This window comes from Panthera uncia, chromosome D1 (assembly GCF_023721935.1).
Source record: "Panthera uncia isolate 11264 chromosome D1, Puncia_PCG_1.0, whole genome shotgun sequence".
Lineage (NCBI taxonomy): Eukaryota > Metazoa > Chordata > Mammalia > Carnivora > Felidae > Panthera > Panthera uncia.
Genome location: NC_064808.1, coordinates 16,889,384 through 16,910,198, shown reverse-complemented (window position 1 = coordinate 16,910,198; position 20,815 = coordinate 16,889,384). Strand labels below are relative to the sequence as shown.

The window sequence follows — 20,815 nt, the reverse complement described above, 5'->3', positions numbered from 1 at the left end:
CCTCCTACAAGCTGCGTGGCCTTGGGCAAATCCCTTAATCTCTCTGATAATTACATACATACACCTCGCCAGGTAATGTGAAAGTTTGCCCTAACCAGTGCGCACACCTCATTGGTTGTTACAAGAATTAAATGAGATAATATACGTGAAACGCTTGGCCATGTTAGCACACAGCGGGCGCTCCCCAATGGTGATTACTGTTATTAATATGATTCATCATAGACCTCGCAGTAACCACTTAAGGCGGGAATTGTCAACCTTACTTTGTGGGTGAGGAAAAGTGACCCTGGCTCTCTCCGCAGGGAAGATGGGAAACCGTTGAAAGTAATGAAGCACCGTCTTCCCCATATTCGTCCGCGTCCAACACATACTCCCAGGATCCTTTGCACCAAGTCATGTTGTACAAGCACAGACCGCCTGCCGGGGTCACCTGAAGAGGGACTCTGGACTGGCTCAGCTCCAGCCCTGCCCCTTACCAGCTGGGGGACGTTGGACCTGCTATTTCCATTGCGAGCCTAGTTTCCTCACCTGTCACTTGGACCTCTGATCCCTGCCCCGGGGGAATCAGAGTCTCTCCCTGGGGCTGTCGTGAAGAAAGTGTGGCAATATTGAATACAGGTCTGACCCATGACAGCAGATGCTTGTCCCCCCGGGGATGTGGAAGGGCTACATCTTGTGGCTTTCAAGCCCCAGTGCCTGGCACACAGTCGATGCACAATTAATGCTGGCTGAACAGAATTGTACTCAGAGACTCGCTACCAGGGCCATACCTTTAGGTAGGGCTAGGGAAGGCTCCTTAGGTAGGTGGGATGCTGTAGGTCTCGGGTTGGAAATAGTCAGGGTGTGGGGAGGGTTTGGCCCCAGGAACAGGGCTTGGGCCCCAGGTATGTGCCCACATCCCTTTGCCCCTGTGATACCCCTCCTCACTGGCACCATGAAACAGCCCTGGGCAGTCCTTTGGGCTGGAGGGTGTATGGGGTGGTAGGAGGTTTATGAGGCCTGGATTTGTATCCTGCTCACAATACTGCTGGGAGGAAGCTTCTGGTTTTAATCTCCGTTGTCAGGTTGGAAAGAACAAGACTCAGAAAGGGAGAGTGATTTGCCCAAGGCCACAGAGCAAATAAATGGTGGCATCAGGCTTAAGCCCAGGCGGGCTGGCTTCTCCAAGGTCTCACTCCTAACTCTGGCCCCAGCAGCCTCTGCGAGAGGAAGTCGTTACCAGTCTCCCTCTTCCTCCACCTGCTGCAAGGGCAGGGCTGACCACTGGGAACCCCCATGGGGAAGGGACAGGGGTGGGTTCCCCCAGTGGGAAAACTGAGGGGCCTTGCTGTTTTGTAGGTAAAACACCATGGAAGGCGACTGTCTGAGCTGCATGAAGTATCTGATGTTTGTTTTCAATTTCTTCATATTTGTAAGTATTGCTAGAACATGCCTGGGATCTCCCTGGGCCCCTGCTGGGTGGAAAGAACAGACCACTGCTTTGAAGTAGTCACACGGGACTGAGTCCTGGGGGCAGGCACAGGGGCCAGTGCTGGAAGCAAATCTACCTGCCCAGCCAGAACTTCCTGGATGAGAAGCCCCCAGTAGTGCCCACCCCACTGCAAAGAGCCCACCGGCCCAGGAGGGATGTTGTACCCATGACCCCCGGGATGGTTCAGGTCTCTGACAAAGGCTTGGGGCCTCAGCCCTGACTGCCGCCTTGGGATCCGACCCCTGTGGAGAGTCGGGGAGAAGGAGGAGATGGGGGTGATCAGAGGGCAGGCCAGAGAGCCCCCGCTCCACCCTGACCCCCAGAGGCACAGTGGCGGACATCCAGGCTGGATGCGCTGAGCTGATGTAACCACCTGATGTAATTTGAAACCTCTCTGGGCCTGGGGTTCCAAGCTGGCTCCGCATCTTACCAGCTGTGGGGTCAGAAGCACACTTCACCTCTCTGAACCTCAGTATCTTAATTCCCTGCCTCAACAGGCGTTTGGTGAAAATTAAGCGCGATTAGTTTAGAAAGTGCCTGGAATGTGCCAGCACTCCATAGCTTAGCTCCATCCTTAGCATCCAGCCTATGGATTCTCTACTTTAAGGCCCAGAGAGGCCCCGAGTGCTCAGGTGGCCAACCCAGCACCTTGTAGCCCCGCCCACCTGCTGGCAGCCCCCCAGGGCTCTGCTTAGGCCTCTGGCTTCTCCCAGGAGCAGAGCCACACCCTGGGACCGGAGGTTCCCCAGAGCCACGTGTGAGCTTGGAAGGTGGGCCCGGAATTCAAGTCTGTAGGGTTGTTTCCTGCTCCTCAGGATTATGGGCAAGGGAGGGAACCCAGGAGAGTTGCTGACATGGATACAAAATAGATGGAGAGAGAGGAGAGAAAGAGTCAGACTTGACCGGAAAGGAAGCTCCCTTTCACAGTGACCCTGCCCTGGACGGCACCAGTGGACTTTCACTCATCCGGGTCTTGGCAGGGTTAGGACAACCTTCGGGGGCTCAGGGTGTGGCTCTGCTCTTGGGAGAAGCCAGAGGCCTGAGCAGAGCCCTGGGGGGCTGCCAGCAGGTGGGCGGGGCTACAAGGTGCCCTCCGGAATCAGAGGGTTGGACTAGAGGACCTCATTATCCAGCAGTTCTGACATTTAAGGGCAATGTAAAAAGTGGCAAATAAATTCTACGTGACATGGTCCTCAGCAGCCTGTGTCGGGGCGTGGGTCAGAGATTGGGTTTAGAGGATGTACTAACGGTCTGGGCATCCAGGAAAACGCAAACGAGAGAAAAGCACTGCTGGGACGCTGGTTCGCGCAGCAAATGGGGCTCCTGCCTGGTTCTCTGGGGCTCACTGGGGCTCGCCGGTCCACCCTGGGGCCTGGCTCAGAGGGATGGTGTATGTTTGGAGTGTCTAACCTCCGTGTCTGCCTGTCTCTTCTCTTCCCTCCTGACTGGCCCTGAGGGCAGCTGGGTGGGGCCTGCCTGCTGGGCATCGGCATCTGGGTCATGGTGGACCCCACCGGCTTCCGGGAGATCGTGGCCGCCAACCCCCTGCTAATCACGGGCGCCTACATTCTCCTGGCCATGGGGGGCCTGCTTTTTCTGCTCGGCTTCCTGGGCTGCTGCGGGGCCGTCCGCGAGAACAAATGTCTGCTGCTGTTTGTGAGTAGCCCCATCCCCCACCCCACCCGCGGGTGCCCCGGGGCAGAGCGTGGGGGACCCTGTGTCTACACTGCAGAGGACTCGGAGGTCACACCCAGGTCCGAGCCTGGGAGGCTGTCCTCCAGGAGTGGGAAGGCCACCAACTTGTTCTGTTCGCACTGGTGGCCCCAGCTTTCGGAGCCTGGTCCTTGCGACGGGCGCATGCCTGCCGTGTGGGCCGGTTGTCCTCAGATGGAGCGTGGCCTTGGCCTCCGGGTCTGAACAGCCAGGTTTCTCCAAGGCATAGTCAACTGAGAACATTAACCATGATGCTTCCGAGAACTCACATGTATAACTCCTTGGTGAAAGAGGAGAGATACCTACTGGATGAGTCTCTTGCTGTTTGCATTTCCGCTTTTAAAACAGAGGTGATATGATCTCTGAAGTCTCTTTATTCGTTAAATAAATAGTCCCTGAATGGCTATTGCAAGCCACACAGGGGCAGGCAGGCAGGCATGTGGCCGGCCGTGCGGTGGGCCTGGGTTTGAGCGCATACCCTGCTCAGACCCCTCACTAATGATGTGACTCAGGCCTAGTTTCTAAGCCTCTCTGAGCTTTAATGCCTTCGCTTGCTCATCAAGGGGCAGCTTAGCTATAGGTTGGAGCCAAATGAGGCGAGCGGTGGACGTTCTGTTTCTCTGACCTTCCGTGTTCCCGTGGGCGGGTGCCCTTTGGGCCTGCGCCTACTTTCCTGGCCTTCCTCCCCTGTGAAGTCCAGTGGGCGCCCAGGCCTGGAGAGCTTCTAGTTTGAGCCCAGTCCTTCTCCATGAGGCGTGTGTGTGCATGGGTCAGCGTGCAGGTGCCCCTCGTGGGTGAGTGGATGGAGGGGTCAGGAGTTCGGCGACGGGGAGGCGCGGCTGGTCGGCAGAAGGACTTCCTTGCAAGGTTATCTGCTCCTGCCGCTTTGGCGAGCAGAGATTTGCCACAATGCCTCCTCTCCAGGCCAGAACAGATGGGGTGGCCTCTATTCATGTCACGGTGACATTCCCCATATCCCAGACAGGAAGTGAAATCAGCAGTGAAATGTGTGATTTGGGAGCCCTGGGTCCCTTTGGCCTACAGCAGCCTGAACACCGCAAACTTTTCGTTTGGAGAGGAACAAAGAAACCTGCGGGCGCCCCCTGGCGGGCCTCCTTCTGCAGTGCCAGCTGGTGCCAATGTTGGCTTGGGAGCCCAAGGGGACTTTAAAAGGAGCTGGGATATGGGTCCCTGGTTAGGCCCACCTCCCTTTCCCCCCTCACCTCAGCCCCTGGGGCTCATCCTTGACCTCAAGACAGGGGACCAGGCCAGGATGCTGGACTGGGAGCAGGCTGGGGCCCTCAAAAGTCCTCCCCATGAAGTGGCAGCCTCTGAGCCTGCCAGTGAATGGATACATCAGTCCCCGGCGCTTAAGGGGGAAGACCAAGCCCAGAGACCAGCTGAGGTGCACTCCAAGTCCCCCAAGGAAGAGCTGAGTCCTTACTGTGGCCAGGGCCTGGTCTTTGGAACCTTAAATTAGCCCCTTCCACCCCTCTCCTCTGCCACCTTCTCCTTCCTTCCTTTTCTGTCTACATTCCTCTCTTTCTTTTCTTGATCTTTCTCTGCCTCCATCTCTCTGCTTCTTAATCTCTTGCTTTCTATTCCTGCTGCCTTTCCTTATCCCTCTCCTAGTCTCTGCCCCTCTCTCCTTACTTCCCGTGTCCCCTTCCCTCCTATCTTCCAATCCTCCCCTCCCCTCCCTTCTCCCCTACTCCCCCTCCCTTCCCATCCCTCCTCCTCCTCCTCCCTCTGAAGCCCAGCACCTATTAGCTTGAGGCCACAGTGCAAGTCAGAAGTAGGATACTCTTCCCCCCGCCCCCCAAAGAGACAGAGTGCTAGTGGGGGAGGGGCAGAAAGATGAAGGAGACACAGAATCCAAAACGGGCTCCAGGCTCCGCGCTGTCAGCATAGAGCCCAACACAGGGCTCGAACCCATGAAGCATGAGATCACAACCTGAGCCAAAATCGGACGCTTAACCGACTGAGCCACCCAGGCACCCCAAAAGAAGCAGGGTACTCTTGGACCCATGGGGGGGTCCCCTGTCTCTCAGACCAGGGCTAGTCGAAGGGCCCCTCACCTAAAATGGACTCCCATGTCTGAAATTCACCTAAAATTATGTACAAAATATTAGGTTAGGGCTTTGTGTGCGTGTACATATGTGCTGTGTGTGTGTACATATGTGCTGTGTGTGTGTGTGTGTGTGTGTGTGTGTTGTGTGTGTGTTGTATGCACATGCATGTTTCTGGGGACAGACCCCACAGCTTCAGGAAGGTTTTCAAATAGATTCATGACCTCATGACCTAAAAATTAAGAAGAGCCACTTCTGTTTTCTAACCTGGACTGGCCATGCGGTGGCTCCCGCTGAAGAGGGGCACAGAGTCTCCCTACAGGTAGCCACTCGGGTCCTTCGAGAATCCTGAGACCCCTGCTCCTCCACCTTCAGGGAGGGAGGCAAGACTTGTCAGGAACAGGACCAAGAGGAAGTGATGTCAGCCACCGCAGCAGAGGAGGAGGCCGGGGGTGGGGGTAACTGAGCTGCCCCTCCCCCACTGCTCTGAGTCTGAAACCACAGGGCCCCATCACCCCCCCGGCCGACCCACGAACCTAATGACTGCGTCACCCACTGATCAATTTCTCTAAAGATACAGTTTCCAAACGCTCCCGTTGATCAATTTCACAGCATTTTCACATTACAATGGGACAGTTTCCGCCTGTAATGGACATCTCGTGGCATCCCTTTTCCGTAGTGGCTTACCTAGGAGTCATTTGCAGACGGTTCTTCACCAATTTATTTAAGATTCAGAAATTTTTAAAAATATTTTCTGACAAAGGCTTGCTGAATTTTAGGAAAGGAGCACAGCGAAAAGAAATGAGTGTATTTAGAAGAGATAAATGAGCTGAATGGCACATAAAGCGTGTAAATTTGGTCAACATTTATTCGAATGAGAACTGAGAGTAGATGGGCCGGTAGGCAGATGGGCTAGAAAAGCCTGGCAGTGCTCGCAGGTAGGCAAAATTGCCGTTTCCGTCCCTCGGTTAGTGTTTCCAAAATCCTAAGCAAAGTGCTGTACATTTGACGCTCAGGAATTACTGGCAAATGTGTCTTTAGGCAAATGGGATGAGGTGAGATTAACTCAAAAACCCTGGGAAAGGCCTCGCCCCCAGATGGGAAGCCCCGGGGAGGCGTCAGGACAAGCCCCGTGGCCAGGTCCAGGGGAAGGCCCTCCAGATGGGAACTCTGTTCAGCAAGAGGAAGCTACTTCATGCCGGAGAAGGCAGATTGGCAGAAGTGGCACCGCAGCCCTTGCTTTGCTTCAGGTGACCTGCTCACGCACACTCAAATCACCCCTTGGTCCCTGCGCTTGATGAAACCCTGCTCCAGGCAAGGAGATATACAGGCCCCCTTCCTCCTTCAAGTTACTAGGTTCATTCTTAAATTCCATCTCGTGAGTCATGAACCTTGGCTCAACATTCACTGCAGGAAGTTGGGGGCCACATCTGCCTTCTGCATAGTGGTTTGCTAGTACCTCGCATCGTGCCTGGCACAAAGCAGGTGCTCAGTGAATAGCCCTGGGATGAAGGGACAGAGAGGAAGTGGTCTTAGAGGTCTGATAAGAGCATGGGCTTTGGAGTCAGAAAAGCCCACGTTCCAGTGTCTGCTCTGCTACTTCCTGGCTGTGTGACCTGAGGGCAGTTACTTAACGTCTCTGAACCTAGACTCCTCCTATGTAACATGAAGGTGACGGTACCTCTTTCCCAGCCATGGTGTTGTGATCGTGGCTCAGTGAGAAAATGAGCATCTTGCTTCACTCTGTTCCTAGACTCAAAGAATTGCATGCAAGCACTGGATAAATGTGAAACTCAAAGAATTGGGTTGTCCACAAGAGACCCTACAGGCAATCTGAAAAGTCCTAAAAATTGTTTTTAATGTGTATTTTTGAGAGGGAGAGAGAGCGCAAGCAGGGGAGGGGCAGAGAGAGAGGGAGACGCAGAATCAGAAACAGGCTGCAGGCTCCGAGCTGTCAGCACAGAGCCCGATGCGGGGCTCGAACCCACAAACTGCGAGATCATGACCTGAGCCGAAGCCGGATGCTCGACCGACTGAGTCACCCAGGCGCCCCAGCAATCTGTCAAGTCTTAAGACCTAGAGGCTCTTACAGGGTCTGGGGTGACACGGTGTTCAGAGAACACCAGAACCGTGTTCTGGAATCAGAGTTCCCACGCTTCTCCAGGTGCACCGCCTACCAGCTGGGCCAGCTTGGTCACAGTACTACCCCCTCGGGGTCCCAGTGTCCCCCTCGGCAAGCCGGAGGTGTGGACAGTCACAGCATCTGCTTCCCCAGAGCATCCCAAGAAATGAGGCACGTACGATCCGTGGCGCCTAGGCGGTGAGCTGTCAATAGATTGGTAGCGACTATTATTTTTTCAGAACTCGCCCACACTTGTCCTCAGGAAGGCCATGCCTGCCTCTTGGTTCTGAGCCAGCATCTGAGCATCCGTACGCTGTGCCTGCACCAGCTAAGCGAGGTCCTGCTAAGTCATCCGGGAAGGCAGCACACCCCCAGCGCGATGGGCACACGGCGTGCGTGATGCTCGAGCTCGGTCTCATCCATACTTTATAACTGTCTAAGCTGTGATCGATAGCCAGGGCCAGCTCAGTCGCCTCGCCGAGGATGGAAACCGTTTCTGGGGCTACTCCTTGCCAGCTTGAGAACTTCCGGCAACTCCACCAAGAGGGCAGGGGGCAGGGAGGGGCTCTCGCGGTGGCCACGAGAAACAGAGCCGGATGGCCATGCGTCTCCAGCCAAGTGGAAGTGCCAGGAGCCCCGCCAGGGCCCTCTGTCAATGTCACGGGGCTGCAGAGCCTCTGGTGGAAGTGGGGGCTGTGGGGCTGCAGAATGGACCGTGGCTGTCGCGGCCTGGGGCACAAGAGGCCCTCTGTGACTCTCCCCTCCGGTTAGGGAACTCTGCCCCCCAGACCCCAGCAAGCCTGCCGCTGACCTTCCGGAAGCAGACCCCCAGGGTTCAGGAGAATCCCTCAGGCCAGTCCTGAAGCACGCCCTCCAGCAGAGAGAGAAGAGGTAGTGTGGTGCCCAGAAGGGACAGCTGGGTGAAGAGGAAGGGTTTGCTCCGGCATTCTCGGGCTGAGTCTCCGTGGGCACTGGGGGCTGGGTCCTCTGCTGGTGGCCTCTAGGTGGGTTGACCACGGCAGGACCACACCGTGTGGTCACAGACTGGAAATGCCAAGGGTGCCAGCAATGCCGAGCAACGGAGGCAAAGTCATTTCCCGTTTCTTCCGCCAGCAGCCTTCGGCCAAAACGGTGCCCGTAATGGCCGGGGTCTGAGATGTAGCAGATATAACAAGGTCATGATGGTGAGTGGGTCACTCACGGACGTGTTCGTTCATCTGATAGCCATGCTCCCACACCTGTGCTGGCGGGCATCGGAACGCAGCATGCGAAGTCACAGCCTGTGCTGCTGATGTTAGTGGAGGGGTGGGGGGTGGGGTGCTGGCCGCTGCTGTGCACACACGTCCACGGGGCCCTGTGACGTCAGGGAGGCAGGAGACAGGAGAGGCTTCTCACCGGCGAGGGGCTGGGCTCCACCTGGTCTGGAAAATGAGGAGCTGGTGGGCGAGGAAGGGAGGGGCCTTCCCGGGACAGGGAGTGCAGGGGGTGAGGGCCCGAGACAAGAGGCATTATGGATACTTTGGGGAACATTGAGAAATATGAGGAGTAGAGCAGAGAAGGATCCGTCAGACTTCCACCTCCTGCCCTGGGTTCTCGGATGTTGACGGACACATCACCTCGCCTCCCATCTCCTTTATCATGGCTGAAGATCCCTATCACCTCCCCTCTGCCCCTGGGAACGAGAGACCGCAAGGCAGGGAGAGGGGGTGCTGGGGCTGGCAGGGTGTGGAGAGCCGGTCCGGGGTCCCCTGGGAACCCAGGGTTTCCACAGCGTGTACCACCCACGTGGACAGGGCCCCACCAGGTCAGCACGGATCGCCTTCCGGGGCTGCCCGGTGCCATGGCTCACACTGAACGCTGAACAAGGGGTGTCGTCGAAGGGGTGCTGTTGGCGCAGAAGGCATATTTGTTTGCTTACTTTTCCGTATTTGTGTTGCAGCCTTGCTGACCCCAAAGATGGATTGTGGGCATGCTTATTATGAAAAAATGTCGCACCTATGGCGGTGAAGTTCCTTAGTCTTATAAAACCGGTGCATTTCGTCAGTTGTGTAACAAGCGGAAGGGGGCATCCGCCAGCGGCCGCCGGGCCCCTCCCTGCGGCACTCAGGGCTCACGAGCCTGCCTCTTGTCTTTGCAGTTCTTCCTGTTCATCCTCATCATCTTCTTGGCGGAGCTCTCGGCGGCCATCCTGGCCTTCATCTTCAGGGAAAACGTACGTCCGGGCCCACGTGCCCTGGCCCCACAACCCCAGCGACCCTCTTTCTGCAAGAGTTTTTCCAGAGGGCAGAATCGGAGGGTCCTTAAGGGTCTCTGCCCTTCCGAAGCACCTGATACAACCCCACGCCTGATTCTGGAACCTTCCATTCCACACCGTACCCAGCAGTAGTCATTTAACAGTCTGAGGACAGTCAGAGAGGCTGTCCCCCAAGTCCAGTGATGTGCAGGAGAACAGAGCACTTTCGCTTGAGGCCTGGCCAGTATCCAGTTTGGACAGACTGTCCCCACCAGCCACCTTATTCCAGGGGCTCCAACCACCAGGGGTACCAGCTCCCTCCCCTGAGTCTATAGGACCAGCCACTGCAGCCAAAGGGGGCCTGGAAAGGAGGGGGTTAGGGGCTAAGAGACGCAAGCAGGCCTGGGGGTGGCGAGGAGGCAAGCAGGGGACAGAGAGGAGGAGGAGGCAGCCATGTGGGCAGGGAAGGGAGCCTCGACTGGGCACCACGCAGGGCCCCGCCCCGTCACTGCAGCGGGAAGGAGGGTGGTTAGACCCCAGGAGAATATTTTGAGGGCAGGAGCAACTTCCAAGGACACCTCTGGAAACTGGATTTGCAGACTCCCTGGTCCACACTGTGGTGTCTTCAGGGGCTGGGACCCCGGGGCTGGGACCCAGGGGATCCCCCGGCTCTGGGGGACAGCTCAGGATGGCAAGCTACCCATCGTGGATAAACTGCATCTGAGAAATGGCCGCAGGGGCTGAGAGAGGTTCCCAGCGTGCCCTGGCCTCGGGCTCGCTGAGGGGTGTGGGGGGAGGCTTCCCTTTCGTGCCAGAGAGCCGATACGGGGATGCCACAGGCCCTGGAGTGGGGACTAAGGGGCCACCCCAAGTTAGGAGAATCCCCTGCACTGGGCCTTCAGGCCTTCCCTCCCCTCCGGAAGCAGCTGAAGAGACCTGGACGGGTGGGGCTGCACCTCGCTGCTGGGCGGGGGTCTTAGCCTGCCCTCTGCCTCTTCCCCCAGCTCACCCGAGAGTTCTTCACCAAGGAGCTCACCAAGCACTACCAGGGCAACAACGACACAGATGTCTTCTCTGCCACCTGGAACTCCGTCATGATCACGGTGAGTGACTCCCCCAGGGATGCCGTGAGCATTCAGAGCCACGATGCCCAGGGCGGCAAGTGTCTGGCCTCCAGAGCCCGCTTTGCTCAAGTGCCTGCATCCATGATCAGTCAGCGCCGGCCCACTGAGCCCGGCTTGGCCTGGGACTCAGCATCCGTACAGCATTCTGGGCCCTTATTAACGGCCCAGCAAATGCAGTCCAGACTCCAGCTGCAACCTGTTTGCTACCCCTGACCTGAGTCCTCAGACAACTGTAATTGTCAGTGACAGTAATCGCAGCAGGAGTTTATTGGGTGCTGATGCCTCATAAGGTAGGGGTTGTTGTCGCCACCTCCGCTTGACACATGAGGACGCTGAAGGCTCAGAGAAGTCGAGTGACTTTCCCAGGGTCACACAGGAGGAGCAGATAGAACCCAACCTGGTCTTGACCCTCTCTACCGCCCTGCCTGATGGTGGCCTTGGGAGTGGCTGTCTGCCCATCTCTGCCCCTGGGTCCAGCCCCCACCCACCAGCCCTGTCCCTGTGCTCTCCTCCTAGTTTGGTTGCTGTGGGGTCAACGGGCCTGAAGATTTCAGGTTCGCATCAGTTTTCCGACTGCTGACTTTGGACAGTGCCGAGGTCCCGGAGGCCTGCTGCCGGAGAGAGCCCCAGACTCGGGACGGGGTCCTGCTGAGCAGGGAGGAGTGCCTTCTGGGAAGAGACCTGTTCCTGAACAAGCAGGTACCGGGCCCTGCTCCCCCAGGCAGGGGCTGCGATGGCCAGAGCCTGGCAGGTGGCCGCGTCGGCACAGAGGGTCTGAAGTCGTCCCAGAAATCCTCTGGAAGTGTCGGCTGCCATGTGCACCTCCCGAATGGGGGCTGATGAAGCTCCATCCAAGCCCCTGGGACCCAACCAAAGTAGAGGAAGGACGAGGGGAGCAGATGGGCCAGTGATAGCAGAGGCCGGAGGGGTGGGCGTTTTGTCTGGGGTTAAAGGGTGAGTAGGAGTTTTCCAGTGTTCCAGGCGGAGCACTCCCCGAGCTTCCGATAATGCAGGTCGGGAGTCAGCCCCTGAATTACATAGTGGGGGCCCCTCCTTAGCCCTGATTCTGGGGGAAACTCACATGTGCTGTCTAGAAGCACCTCCAGACCCCGAGAGAGCAAGACTCCTCCCCCCCACCCCCAAGGTCAGGGAAACTACCAGACTCTGCTTCTCTTGCAACCCCAGGACTTGATCTCAGTCTGAGAAGAAGCCCTTTCCTCTTCTTGCAGGAAGAAGAGGCTTCTCTGGCCCCTGCTTTGCCCCACCTCCCCCTGGCCCCCGCACTGTGAGACAGACAGTGCCCTTGTGCTTGATTCCTCCTTCCTGCCGAGTGCTCTCCCCCCACCGGGCCCCCAGCCCCTGGGGTGTGTGTGTGAGACCAGGCAAGGCAGGGGTGGGGTGGGGGTGGGAGAGGGGAGCAGGGATGAACCCGGTGCCTGCCCCATGCCCCTCCCTTGATTAGGCTTTTGATGAGGATCTCCTGGGAGAGTTGCAGATGCAGGGGACACAGCAGGGAACAGGAGACAAGGCCCCTGTCCCTGTGGGGCTCACAGTCTAGCAAACTAAGTCGTACTTTCACATGGTAATGATTGCCATAAAGAAAATAAAACCTAGACAGGAGCTAGAAGGGACTGGGGTGGGGGCCTCAGGGCAAGCCTCTTAGAGCCCCAACGAAGGGGCCTGACTGAGGCCTGACCCTGGCCGACCCAGGAGGCCATTCAGCTTGGAGCTCAGCACCTCGTCTCCTGTCCCCTGCACATGCCCGTGCCATGTCAGAGGATTCACAAAGGCCCTGGGGGTCAGGCCACTGTGAGCTTAGAGTAGCGAGGGCCCCTGAGAGGCTGGGTCTCAGCCTCGAGGGGAGGCTTTAGGATGTGGAGGGGGGCCTGGGGGAGGTTTTCAGGCTTTGATGTCAGGCGGGCCTGGATTGCCGCCTGCTGTGACACCCTCTCTGGACCTCAGATTCCTCATGCTGTGGCACACACTGCTGGCCGTTCTCCCCGGAAAGACCGGGTCTATTAGACCCCATAACCACCAGGGAAAGGCAGCACGTCCTACTGCCCTGCAGCTGGGCCAAGTGACCTCGCAGCAGCCAAGGACAGGCGAGCAGAAGTGATGTGTACAACTTGTGTTAGGTCCTTAAGAGGAGGCACTGTGCCCACCCCTACTCCTTTTCCCCCCTGGCTGGAATGGAGCTCTGGTGACAGCCATCTGGGATCTGGCAGCGGAGGGTGGCCCCCCAGGATGTCAGAGCATCACAAGAGGAGCCCGGGCCCCTGACCACTCCGTGGAGCAGACGGGCCACCAGAGCTTGGGATTTAATATGAAAGACAAATGAACTTCTGGCTGGTTGAAGGCGCTGCTGTTTGGGCCTCCTGGTGCCCACAGCCAAACCTGTGTCCTAAGGCCACTTGTCAGTTATTCAGGGAGGCTTTTGCTTGGGCCTGTTCCTTTCGGGCTTTATCCTCAGAGGCTGCCCATTTCTGGACTCATCCTTGATCATGACACCTTCTTCCATCTCCTGGGCACGGCTTTGGAATCAGCTCATCGGGGAGGTCCCTGTGCAGCTACATTAGCCCTTTATGTTGACTCTTCTCTGTGCTTCATAAGGATCCCCTGAGATTGACTTCTGGGATCCTTTTCTGAGATGCTCATATCCCTCCTGGGCATTCTTCCTTTCAAAAGCCTCTGTGGAAGGACTCCTTCCTAAAGCCCGGTGTGCATTTCTGACTTTGCCTTGCACCCCATCACAATCAGTGAGCAAAATGTCTGAATGCACGGACTTGAAATCCCAACTAAAGAGGCTTATGCAAATTCCCTGTGTGTTTTACACACAGCAAGAGTTCTGGAAGTTGGTAGCTTTGTCCTGTCAGTCAAAGCCTGGTCTCTGTGATCTTTGTGGCCTTTCTTTGTACATATCAGTCCACGGTGGCAAAATGGCTGTCATAGCTCCAGGTACCCCCACCCATGTTTAAGACACAGAGCAGGGGAAAGTGGGGCACACCATCCTTCCCAGAAAGCCCCGGTAGACATCTGCATAGATCTTGATGGCCGGGACTCAGTTACGTGGCCACCAGAGGCCAAGGCAGAAGGCCCCTGTCTGTGGACGTTGAATTAGCCCACCGCCGTTGACCATTGAGCTCCGATGAAAAGAAACGAAGAAATCCCGAAAGAAGGTGACCTGTGATGAGTGCTCAGATTCCCCCACTGGGATGAGTCAGACCCTCCAAGGCGGCTTCTCCAGCTCATTCCTCAGCCTTCCCTGGGTCAAGATGGCCCCCCAAGCAAGTCAACAATGTGTTCCCCTGCTGGAAACAAATCGGGGGGCTTCCCGGTAGATGAGGACCTTGCTAGAACGCGACTCCAGGCCAGAGTGGTGACCACCAATAGGAAATCGTGCATACTCCCCATCTGTCGGGTGATACTGAGTCTTCTCTCCTCACAGCATCACTGTTTCTCTGCTTTATCCCCAGCGCTCCCTACCTGCTTCCTGGCAGGTTGTGAGTGTGGGTGCTGCTGTGACTCTTGACATAAAGTGCTACACCCTCATCCTCCTGGCATGGGAAAAGTGTTCCAAGCCAGAGAATGAGAGCAGCACGTGCAAAGGCCCTGGGGTGGGCTGCAGCACAGTGAGGACCCGAGGCGAGGGCGTCAGTAGGACCACACCCACGTTCTCGTGTGTCTGTATCCACCTCTATCCCAGTTCGTATATGCCCAGGACTGCTTGTGAAAGCATTCATCCGTTTAGAGGGGACCTTGAGGGTCGCGACGGTCTTCGGTGTATTGCTGCCAGATTGCTGTTTGTAGGCCTCCTGCCTCCCAACCCCTCCCCCCCCGCCCCGCCCCCATCAAACGGTGGATTTGACAGGGTAAGTCTGCGGCTGCCTGAGCCGTGGGGCGGGTCACGTGCCAGTTCCCAGGCTTCGTACCTCGGTCCTGATTCTGCACTGTCTCTCCGGCTGTGGCTTCACCTCTGGTCCTTCCCTCCCAGGGCTGTTACACCGTGATCCTCAACACCTTTGAAACCTACGTCTACCTGGCTGGAGCCCTCGCCATAGGGGTGCTGGCCATAGAGGTAAGTAGAGGTCCCCACTTCCGCGGGTCCCCCGGAAGCAAGGCACACGCGGGGTCTTGGGGAGATCCCCCGTGCCCTGCACCCCCCAGCCTACCTCTGTCTCCGCATCCTAAATCTAGGACCAAATTGGCTTCCTGCTGTAGGGACAGTATAGGCCCCACTGTGCCTGTCTGCTGCCCGAGTCGCTGTTGGACTCTGGTCTCATCCGAGCAAGTCTCCAGCAGTGAGTGGGCAGGCTCTGAGAGTCACCCCCCCCATCCTCCTCCCACTGCCCCCCTCGCGGTTCCTCTCTGCCTAATCCTCCCCCAAGGTCCCCCAAGGTCCCCCAAGGTCCAGAGTGAACTCTTAACTGAGAATCAACACCGCTGCCTTGAGGAAAGGGCTGCGGCTTGTGCTTCTAGATCAGGCTCTTTGTGTGGAGTGGGGGGGGGGGGGCTCGGGACCTGTGAGGCCTTGTCCACCTCCCAAGGGCGGTCTTAATTAACCCCTTCGCCCCAGTCCCGGAACCCCCATCAAAAGGCAGGCAGCTGCAGACTCCGGCCGCCGCCACCAGGGGGCGCCTCAGCCGAGGAGCGGAGCTGCCCCTCCCTTCTCCCCGCCCCCTTCCTGGGTCTCAAGCCCCCGCTACTGCTGGAGTTTGGACTGACCGCGTATAGCCCACGCTTGACCATCTGCAGGAAGGACCGCTCCCGGGCCTCGGCCATCGGGGGAACGAAGTCAGGCGGCCAGAGCCCCAGCCTCCCCGTCCCTCCTTTCGGGGACATCTCGAATGCCCGGCACCATGCACAGCTTTCAGGATGGGGGATGGGGGAGCGGGAGGGGTCCTTCATTCATTCAACCGTTCATTCAGCAAGCCTAGATTGAGCCCCTGCTTGCCAGCAGCCCTCTAGGGAAAGTTCTCTCGCGGGAGGACACAGTGAGCGAGAAGCAGATAAATCTGCGCTGGGACTGCGGAAATGGCAGGGGTGTGCCCCGCGCAGGAAGGACTCTTCTCCCCACACAGGGCCTCTGAGCCACAGATTACTTCTCTGCAAGATGGCGCTGCTAACCGTGTCCCCATCCCCCTCCCCCCGGCCGTCCTTGCTCCTGGCATTGTGGGGGTTGCGGAGGATGGGGACTGCATGCCTGGCGGGGGTGCGGGGTGGGGGGGGCTCGTTAGACAATGTCTGCATTCTTGATCCGCCGTCCTCCTCACCCCCAGCCCCCAAGCCCAGCTGTGACCCCTATGGGAGGCAGAACCCTGCTCCGGGAGGAGGGACCTTAACTGTATCCCTGTCCCAGCCTCGCTTCCCCTCCCGGAGATCTGGCCACGAGCCTGGGCTCTAGGGACTGTCCCTTGTGCAACTTGCAACAGCCCTGACTGTGGGGGCATCGGCTATTCTGGTCAGAGGGGCATCCCTGAATCTGGGTCTCTGCCTGCCCCCAACACCCCAGGGCCCTTAGGTAGGTGTTCCGTGACTGTGCTCTCAACTCTGGGAAGGGCTACATCGCCCTTGCCTATTAATAATGATCCTGGTAACTTTCTACTAATCATCTACTAGAGAACAGGCCTCGTTGGGTCATTGATCACCTTCTACTTCATCTTCCCACCCTCCTGTGAACTAGAAGGTGGAGTGTGTGGGACTTGGGAGCATAGGCTGTGGGGTCAGAATGCCTAGACTCAAACCCCAGCTCCCTCACTTGCAGCTGTGTGACCTTAAGTGAGTTGCACGACCTCTCTGTGTCTTGCCTCCTGTAAAAGGTGTTTGAGAAAGCACTTGGAAATGTGCCCGGCACGTGGTAAGCTCCAGTACATGCTCAGGCCAGAGAAGGGACATGTTGGGCCCAAGGTTGCTGCTGGCAAATAGGGGAGCTGGATTTGAACCCATGTCTAAAGCTCCCTTCTTTCCATGACTACACTGCACAAAGGGGACCATGCGGAGGGCTTGCCCCCAAGGAGTGTCAGGAACCCCTACTGCGGGAGGGTGCTGAGTGATGGGTGGGCCCCCTTCCTGTCCCACGGCCGGTGGCTGCTTCCCGTTGGGGTGGGACAGCCCAGTGCAGGGCTGGGAGGCCAGCCTGACAAGCCAGCTTCGACTTCCTCTGCAGCTTTTCGCCATGATCTTTGCCATGTGTCTCTTCCGGGGCATCCAGTAGAGGGCGTGACCTGGAGCCTGAAGCCTCACCCGCCACCACTGCCCGGCACCCAACACCCTCCCCTCCCCAGTGTCCTTGCCCTCTTGCCCCCAGGGGAGGAGGTGAAGCCATCATGAGTGGCCAGAGGAAGGGGCAGAGGAAAATAGCTATTTTTTTAACAAAACAAAATGAAGACAAGAAAATGGATTGACGTACCCCGCCTGGACTCCGGGCTCTCTGCGAGGGCCCCGGCGCTTGAACCCAGGGAGCACTCTGCACTAGAGACCAAAGGAACCCCACGCCCAGGTTCCCTCCTCAGCCCCGCCAGCCCCTAGCAGCCCCGGGGCCTGGGCCTTCTCCTCAGCTCCAGGTGCCAAGAACGGGAGGATCTAGGCAACAAGGAGGCAAAAGCAACTCTCAGATCGACAAAGCCCAGGGGCCCCCTAGGAGACTTGGGCACCGTGTCCCCGAGGACTTGGAACCTACACTGAAGCCCTGGTCTTCTGAGGATGGAGTTGTCCCTGCCTCAGGCTGGGGCCTAGAGTGGGCTGCAGACGCTAAATCTGAGAATGGCCTGGCTGGCAGGGTCCTCGCTTCCCCCGTCTGTTGGATCACATAATCCGGAAAGCCCAGAGAGGGGCAGTTTGTCATTCACAGTCACACAGCACATGGGTGACAATTGTGAGCTGGAACCCACTCGTCCCTAGGCTGCCTCTCACCGCTTCCAGGGCTCTGTCAGTCTCAGCGTCCTGGTTTCCCGAGAGAGAGAGCAGGCTGGTCAGGAACTTCCCAGGCCCACAGCTGAGAAAATTACGGACTATTGCCCCTGCTCTCCTCCCACCCCACCCCCCATACTTCTTCCTAAGCCTGCAGGGACACACACACACACACACACAAACACAAACACACACTACCGTCCCTTTGCCACACTGCCCACCTCTGCCCACAAGCCTAACCCCTTCCCTGTTCACCAACTCTGTGGCTCCCCGGCTGGAAGGAACCCCCAGGATCATCTGGTTCTCCTCTCCCCACCCAGAACGGAGGCTTGGACGTCTTCCACAAGCTCTCTGCCAAGACTTTGCCACCGTCTTCTTGCATACCTCCAAGGACGGGGAGCTTACTACCTCCCAAGACAGCCTTCTGCCTTTGGACTGCTCTGCCTTTTTAGCATCAGCTCAATGCACATTAGGGTTCTCTGTTTCTCTTTGGTTGCATCCACGGCATCCCACGTTCTCTTTCTCCTTCCCAAAGTATTAAGGCCACACATCGTCTCCCCCCAGATGCATTTTCTGCAGGCTACAGAGCTCCAAGACCTCTCGTTCCAGCTGTGACATGCTTTCCTGTCCCTTCACTGTCCGTAGCACATTTCTGTGTGTTTCTTCCAGGCTTGGGCAGGGAGAGGTTGTCCCCTAGACTCACTCACGCCTACACAGCGCCCACCGATCAGTTCCTCATATACAGGCCTTACATCCTAGACTGGTGTCGGCGACCGTATTACAAGATCCCTCGACTCCAGTGAATCAGGAGTGACTACCGGAGGCTGTTGAGAGGATCTGAGGTTTGGCCTGGGGTCCGAGGGAAAGGACAGCGTAATCCTAGTTGGTGTCTGCCCGACAACTTACGCTCGATTAGCGATGTCTGCCGCGGGCTTGGCAAGGGGAGGGGCGGTGTGGCGCCTGACCTCCTCTCCACGTCCCTCTTCAGGGTCTGGGAAGGGCCTGTTCTGACTCCCAGGCCCTGCGTCAGCTTCCAGCCTCCCTTCCAGCTTTCCAGCCAGTGGGGGAGAGACAGCTGTGGCCTGGAGCCCTGTGCTTCTCTGCTCTGCCACCTGCCCCCTTCAGAGATGCAGCCCCAGTTCTGTGCCTGCTGTAAAGATTGGCTTTGACCCTCCTCTTGTCTCTCCCCTTCCCCCTCCCATCCTCCTGCTGTCCCCTCTAGTCCCAGGTCCCCCTCCTGTCTCCAGGCTGGGGCTTGCCATAGAGTCCCTGTAGCAGCCTGTCCTGGCAATTCCACACATGATGCCGTGGACTCCCTAGCGATGGGCGTCCCCGGGACCCTGCAGCTGGAACCCCAGCCCAGCCCGAGAGGGGCCTTGGGCATGCCCCTCTCCAGCCCCACCCACCCACATGCTTAGCTTCAGCAGAGGCAAATGGCCTAAGGTTGACAAAGAGCTGGCTTGGCGGGACTCAGGGTCTGACTGGGCAACTGTGTGGCTCTAGCCCAGGGGCATCCCAGACTTCCGGGCCCCATCTGGTCCGCAGCACCCAGGAGAATCCGGGGCCTTCAAGGTAAGGAGGGCCTGGCATCTATCTGGCACCCACCCCCTTCCTCCTGTCCAGTCCATCCCCTCAGGGGGAGGAAGGGTGGGTCCTGGAGGAACATCTGGCTGAGGCAGGTTCAAGGGTGGATAGGAGACTCATCCCTAACGGCTTTGCAGAAGGGGGCCAAGGAGCCCCTTATCTGGCTACTGCCCACACTGGGGCCGGAAAGAGAAAGCAGGCAGTCCGTAGCATTGACCCAGGCTGGTCGTTCTATGCTGCCTGCAGCCATTCTGAAGCATGAAAAGGCAAGGTCCGTGCCAGTCTGGTTCGACCGAGCCTTTCCCAGGCACTGAGGTCTAACTGGGCTGGTCCACGTACGGCTGATAAACAACCCTACCCTGTTGGTCACACACACCCCAGGCTGAAAGCCACCTTCCGGCTCCGAAGCTGCCGTCTCTTAGAAAAGGGAACCCATCTGAGGGTTATGAAGCTCTCGTCCCTCCTTTCCACACCTAAGGGACCCGGCCAGGATACCCCGAACCAGCTGAGGCCCCGGCACCCCCATCTCCCAGAAGCACCCTCTTCCCTTTCCCCATGGGTCCCATGTCGAAAGTCTATTTTGAAACCTGTAAATGTTCCTTCCAGTAGATAGCAGAGCTAATTTATCATGTTTATTTCCTGTGAACCCCCCCCCCTTTTATATTCTATATCAAGAGGAGTTTTTGTAATATAAAACAGGACGCCCACACTGATGGTTTTGCACTGGTTTTTGTGACTGTTTCTTACAAAAAGAAAAAGGAACGAAGAATAAATAGTGGCTGTGAAGAAGGTGGTCTTGCTTGGGTGGGGGTGGGGCAGAAGGGGGGAGCTGAGGCACGGAGGGCGCGGGGCTCCAGGGGCAAAGGTAAAGGGTGGTGGGTGGAGTGGGGGCGGGGGGTGTCTTCCCAAACCTTTAGGTTGGGGAGCCGGGCCGACACTGGGCCTTCTTCGGGAGATGAGTGGGTCCCCCTCCCTGTTTGTCACTGCCTCCCTCCCGGCGATGGCTCCTTGCCTTAATCCCCCACCACATCCCCGGACCAGGTCTGCCGGGCTCTGCTAGGTCCCTCTGGGCCCAGCTCCGATGTCCAAGCAGCACAGAATTTCATGGCAGCACCATCCCAGCAGGCCCTCATTACCACCCAAGGGACAAGGCCAGCCGCCCTCCCGCTCGCCCCACCCCCACCCCGGCTGAGGCTGAGGCAGCTTGGCCAGCCCGGCAGGTGCCTCACCCAGGCTGCAAAGCCCATGCTTTCTATTCCCCTGTGCCCCCTGGGTGGGGAGGGGAGCACTGATCCACCACGCCCACCGGTGACTAGGACGAACCACCCATCACCCTCCAGAGGATCAGCCCAGCCTTAAAAGGCCTGGGTCAGATACAGGACGCGACGGGGCCCCAGGGCACTGAGGGCACTGCCCACTGGCCATCCACTTGACTCCCCAAGGTGGCGGTGGGCGTCCAACCCGCCAGGCCCCTCCCCTCCGCGTGGAACAGTAGTTACAGCTGGGCTTTGGGGACAGCCGGGCCCGGTGTGGGCAGGGCAGGGGGCCCAGGCAGAGGTTCACCTGGAAGCAGCCAGAGCTGGGCTGCACCTG

General features: G+C 57.9%; 1 protein-coding gene across 1 annotated transcript; it reads left to right on the top strand.

Annotated features, from left to right (window-relative positions):
• The first annotated feature begins 998 nt into the window (after positions 1–998).
• On the top strand, positions 999–19,922 carry TSPAN18 (tetraspanin 18). The gene is made up of 7 exons (XM_049617653.1): positions 999–1,411; positions 2,933–3,127; positions 9,513–9,587; positions 10,613–10,711; positions 11,249–11,431; positions 14,724–14,807; positions 16,896–19,922. Exons 1-7 carry the CDS (start codon positions 1,349–1,351, stop codon positions 16,941–16,943), a joined length of 747 nt encoding a protein of 248 aa, XP_049473610.1. The 5' UTR covers positions 999–1,348; the 3' UTR covers positions 16,944–19,922.
• Positions 19,923–20,815: the final 893 nt, after the last annotated feature.

Excerpts from the sequence above, each read along its gene's own strand:
- TSPAN18 (XM_049617653.1), top strand. The coding sequence starts at position 1,349 with ATGGAAGGCGACTGTCTGAGCTGCATGAAGTATCTGATGTTTGTTTTC. Across the intron at positions 9,588-10,612 it reads CCTTCATCTTCAGGGAAAAC|CTCACCCGAGAGTTCTTCAC; the intron begins GTACGTCCGGGC and ends CTCTTCCCCCAG. Across the intron at positions 11,432-14,723 it reads ACCTGTTCCTGAACAAGCAG|GGCTGTTACACCGTGATCCT; the intron begins GTACCGGGCCCT and ends CTTCCCTCCCAG.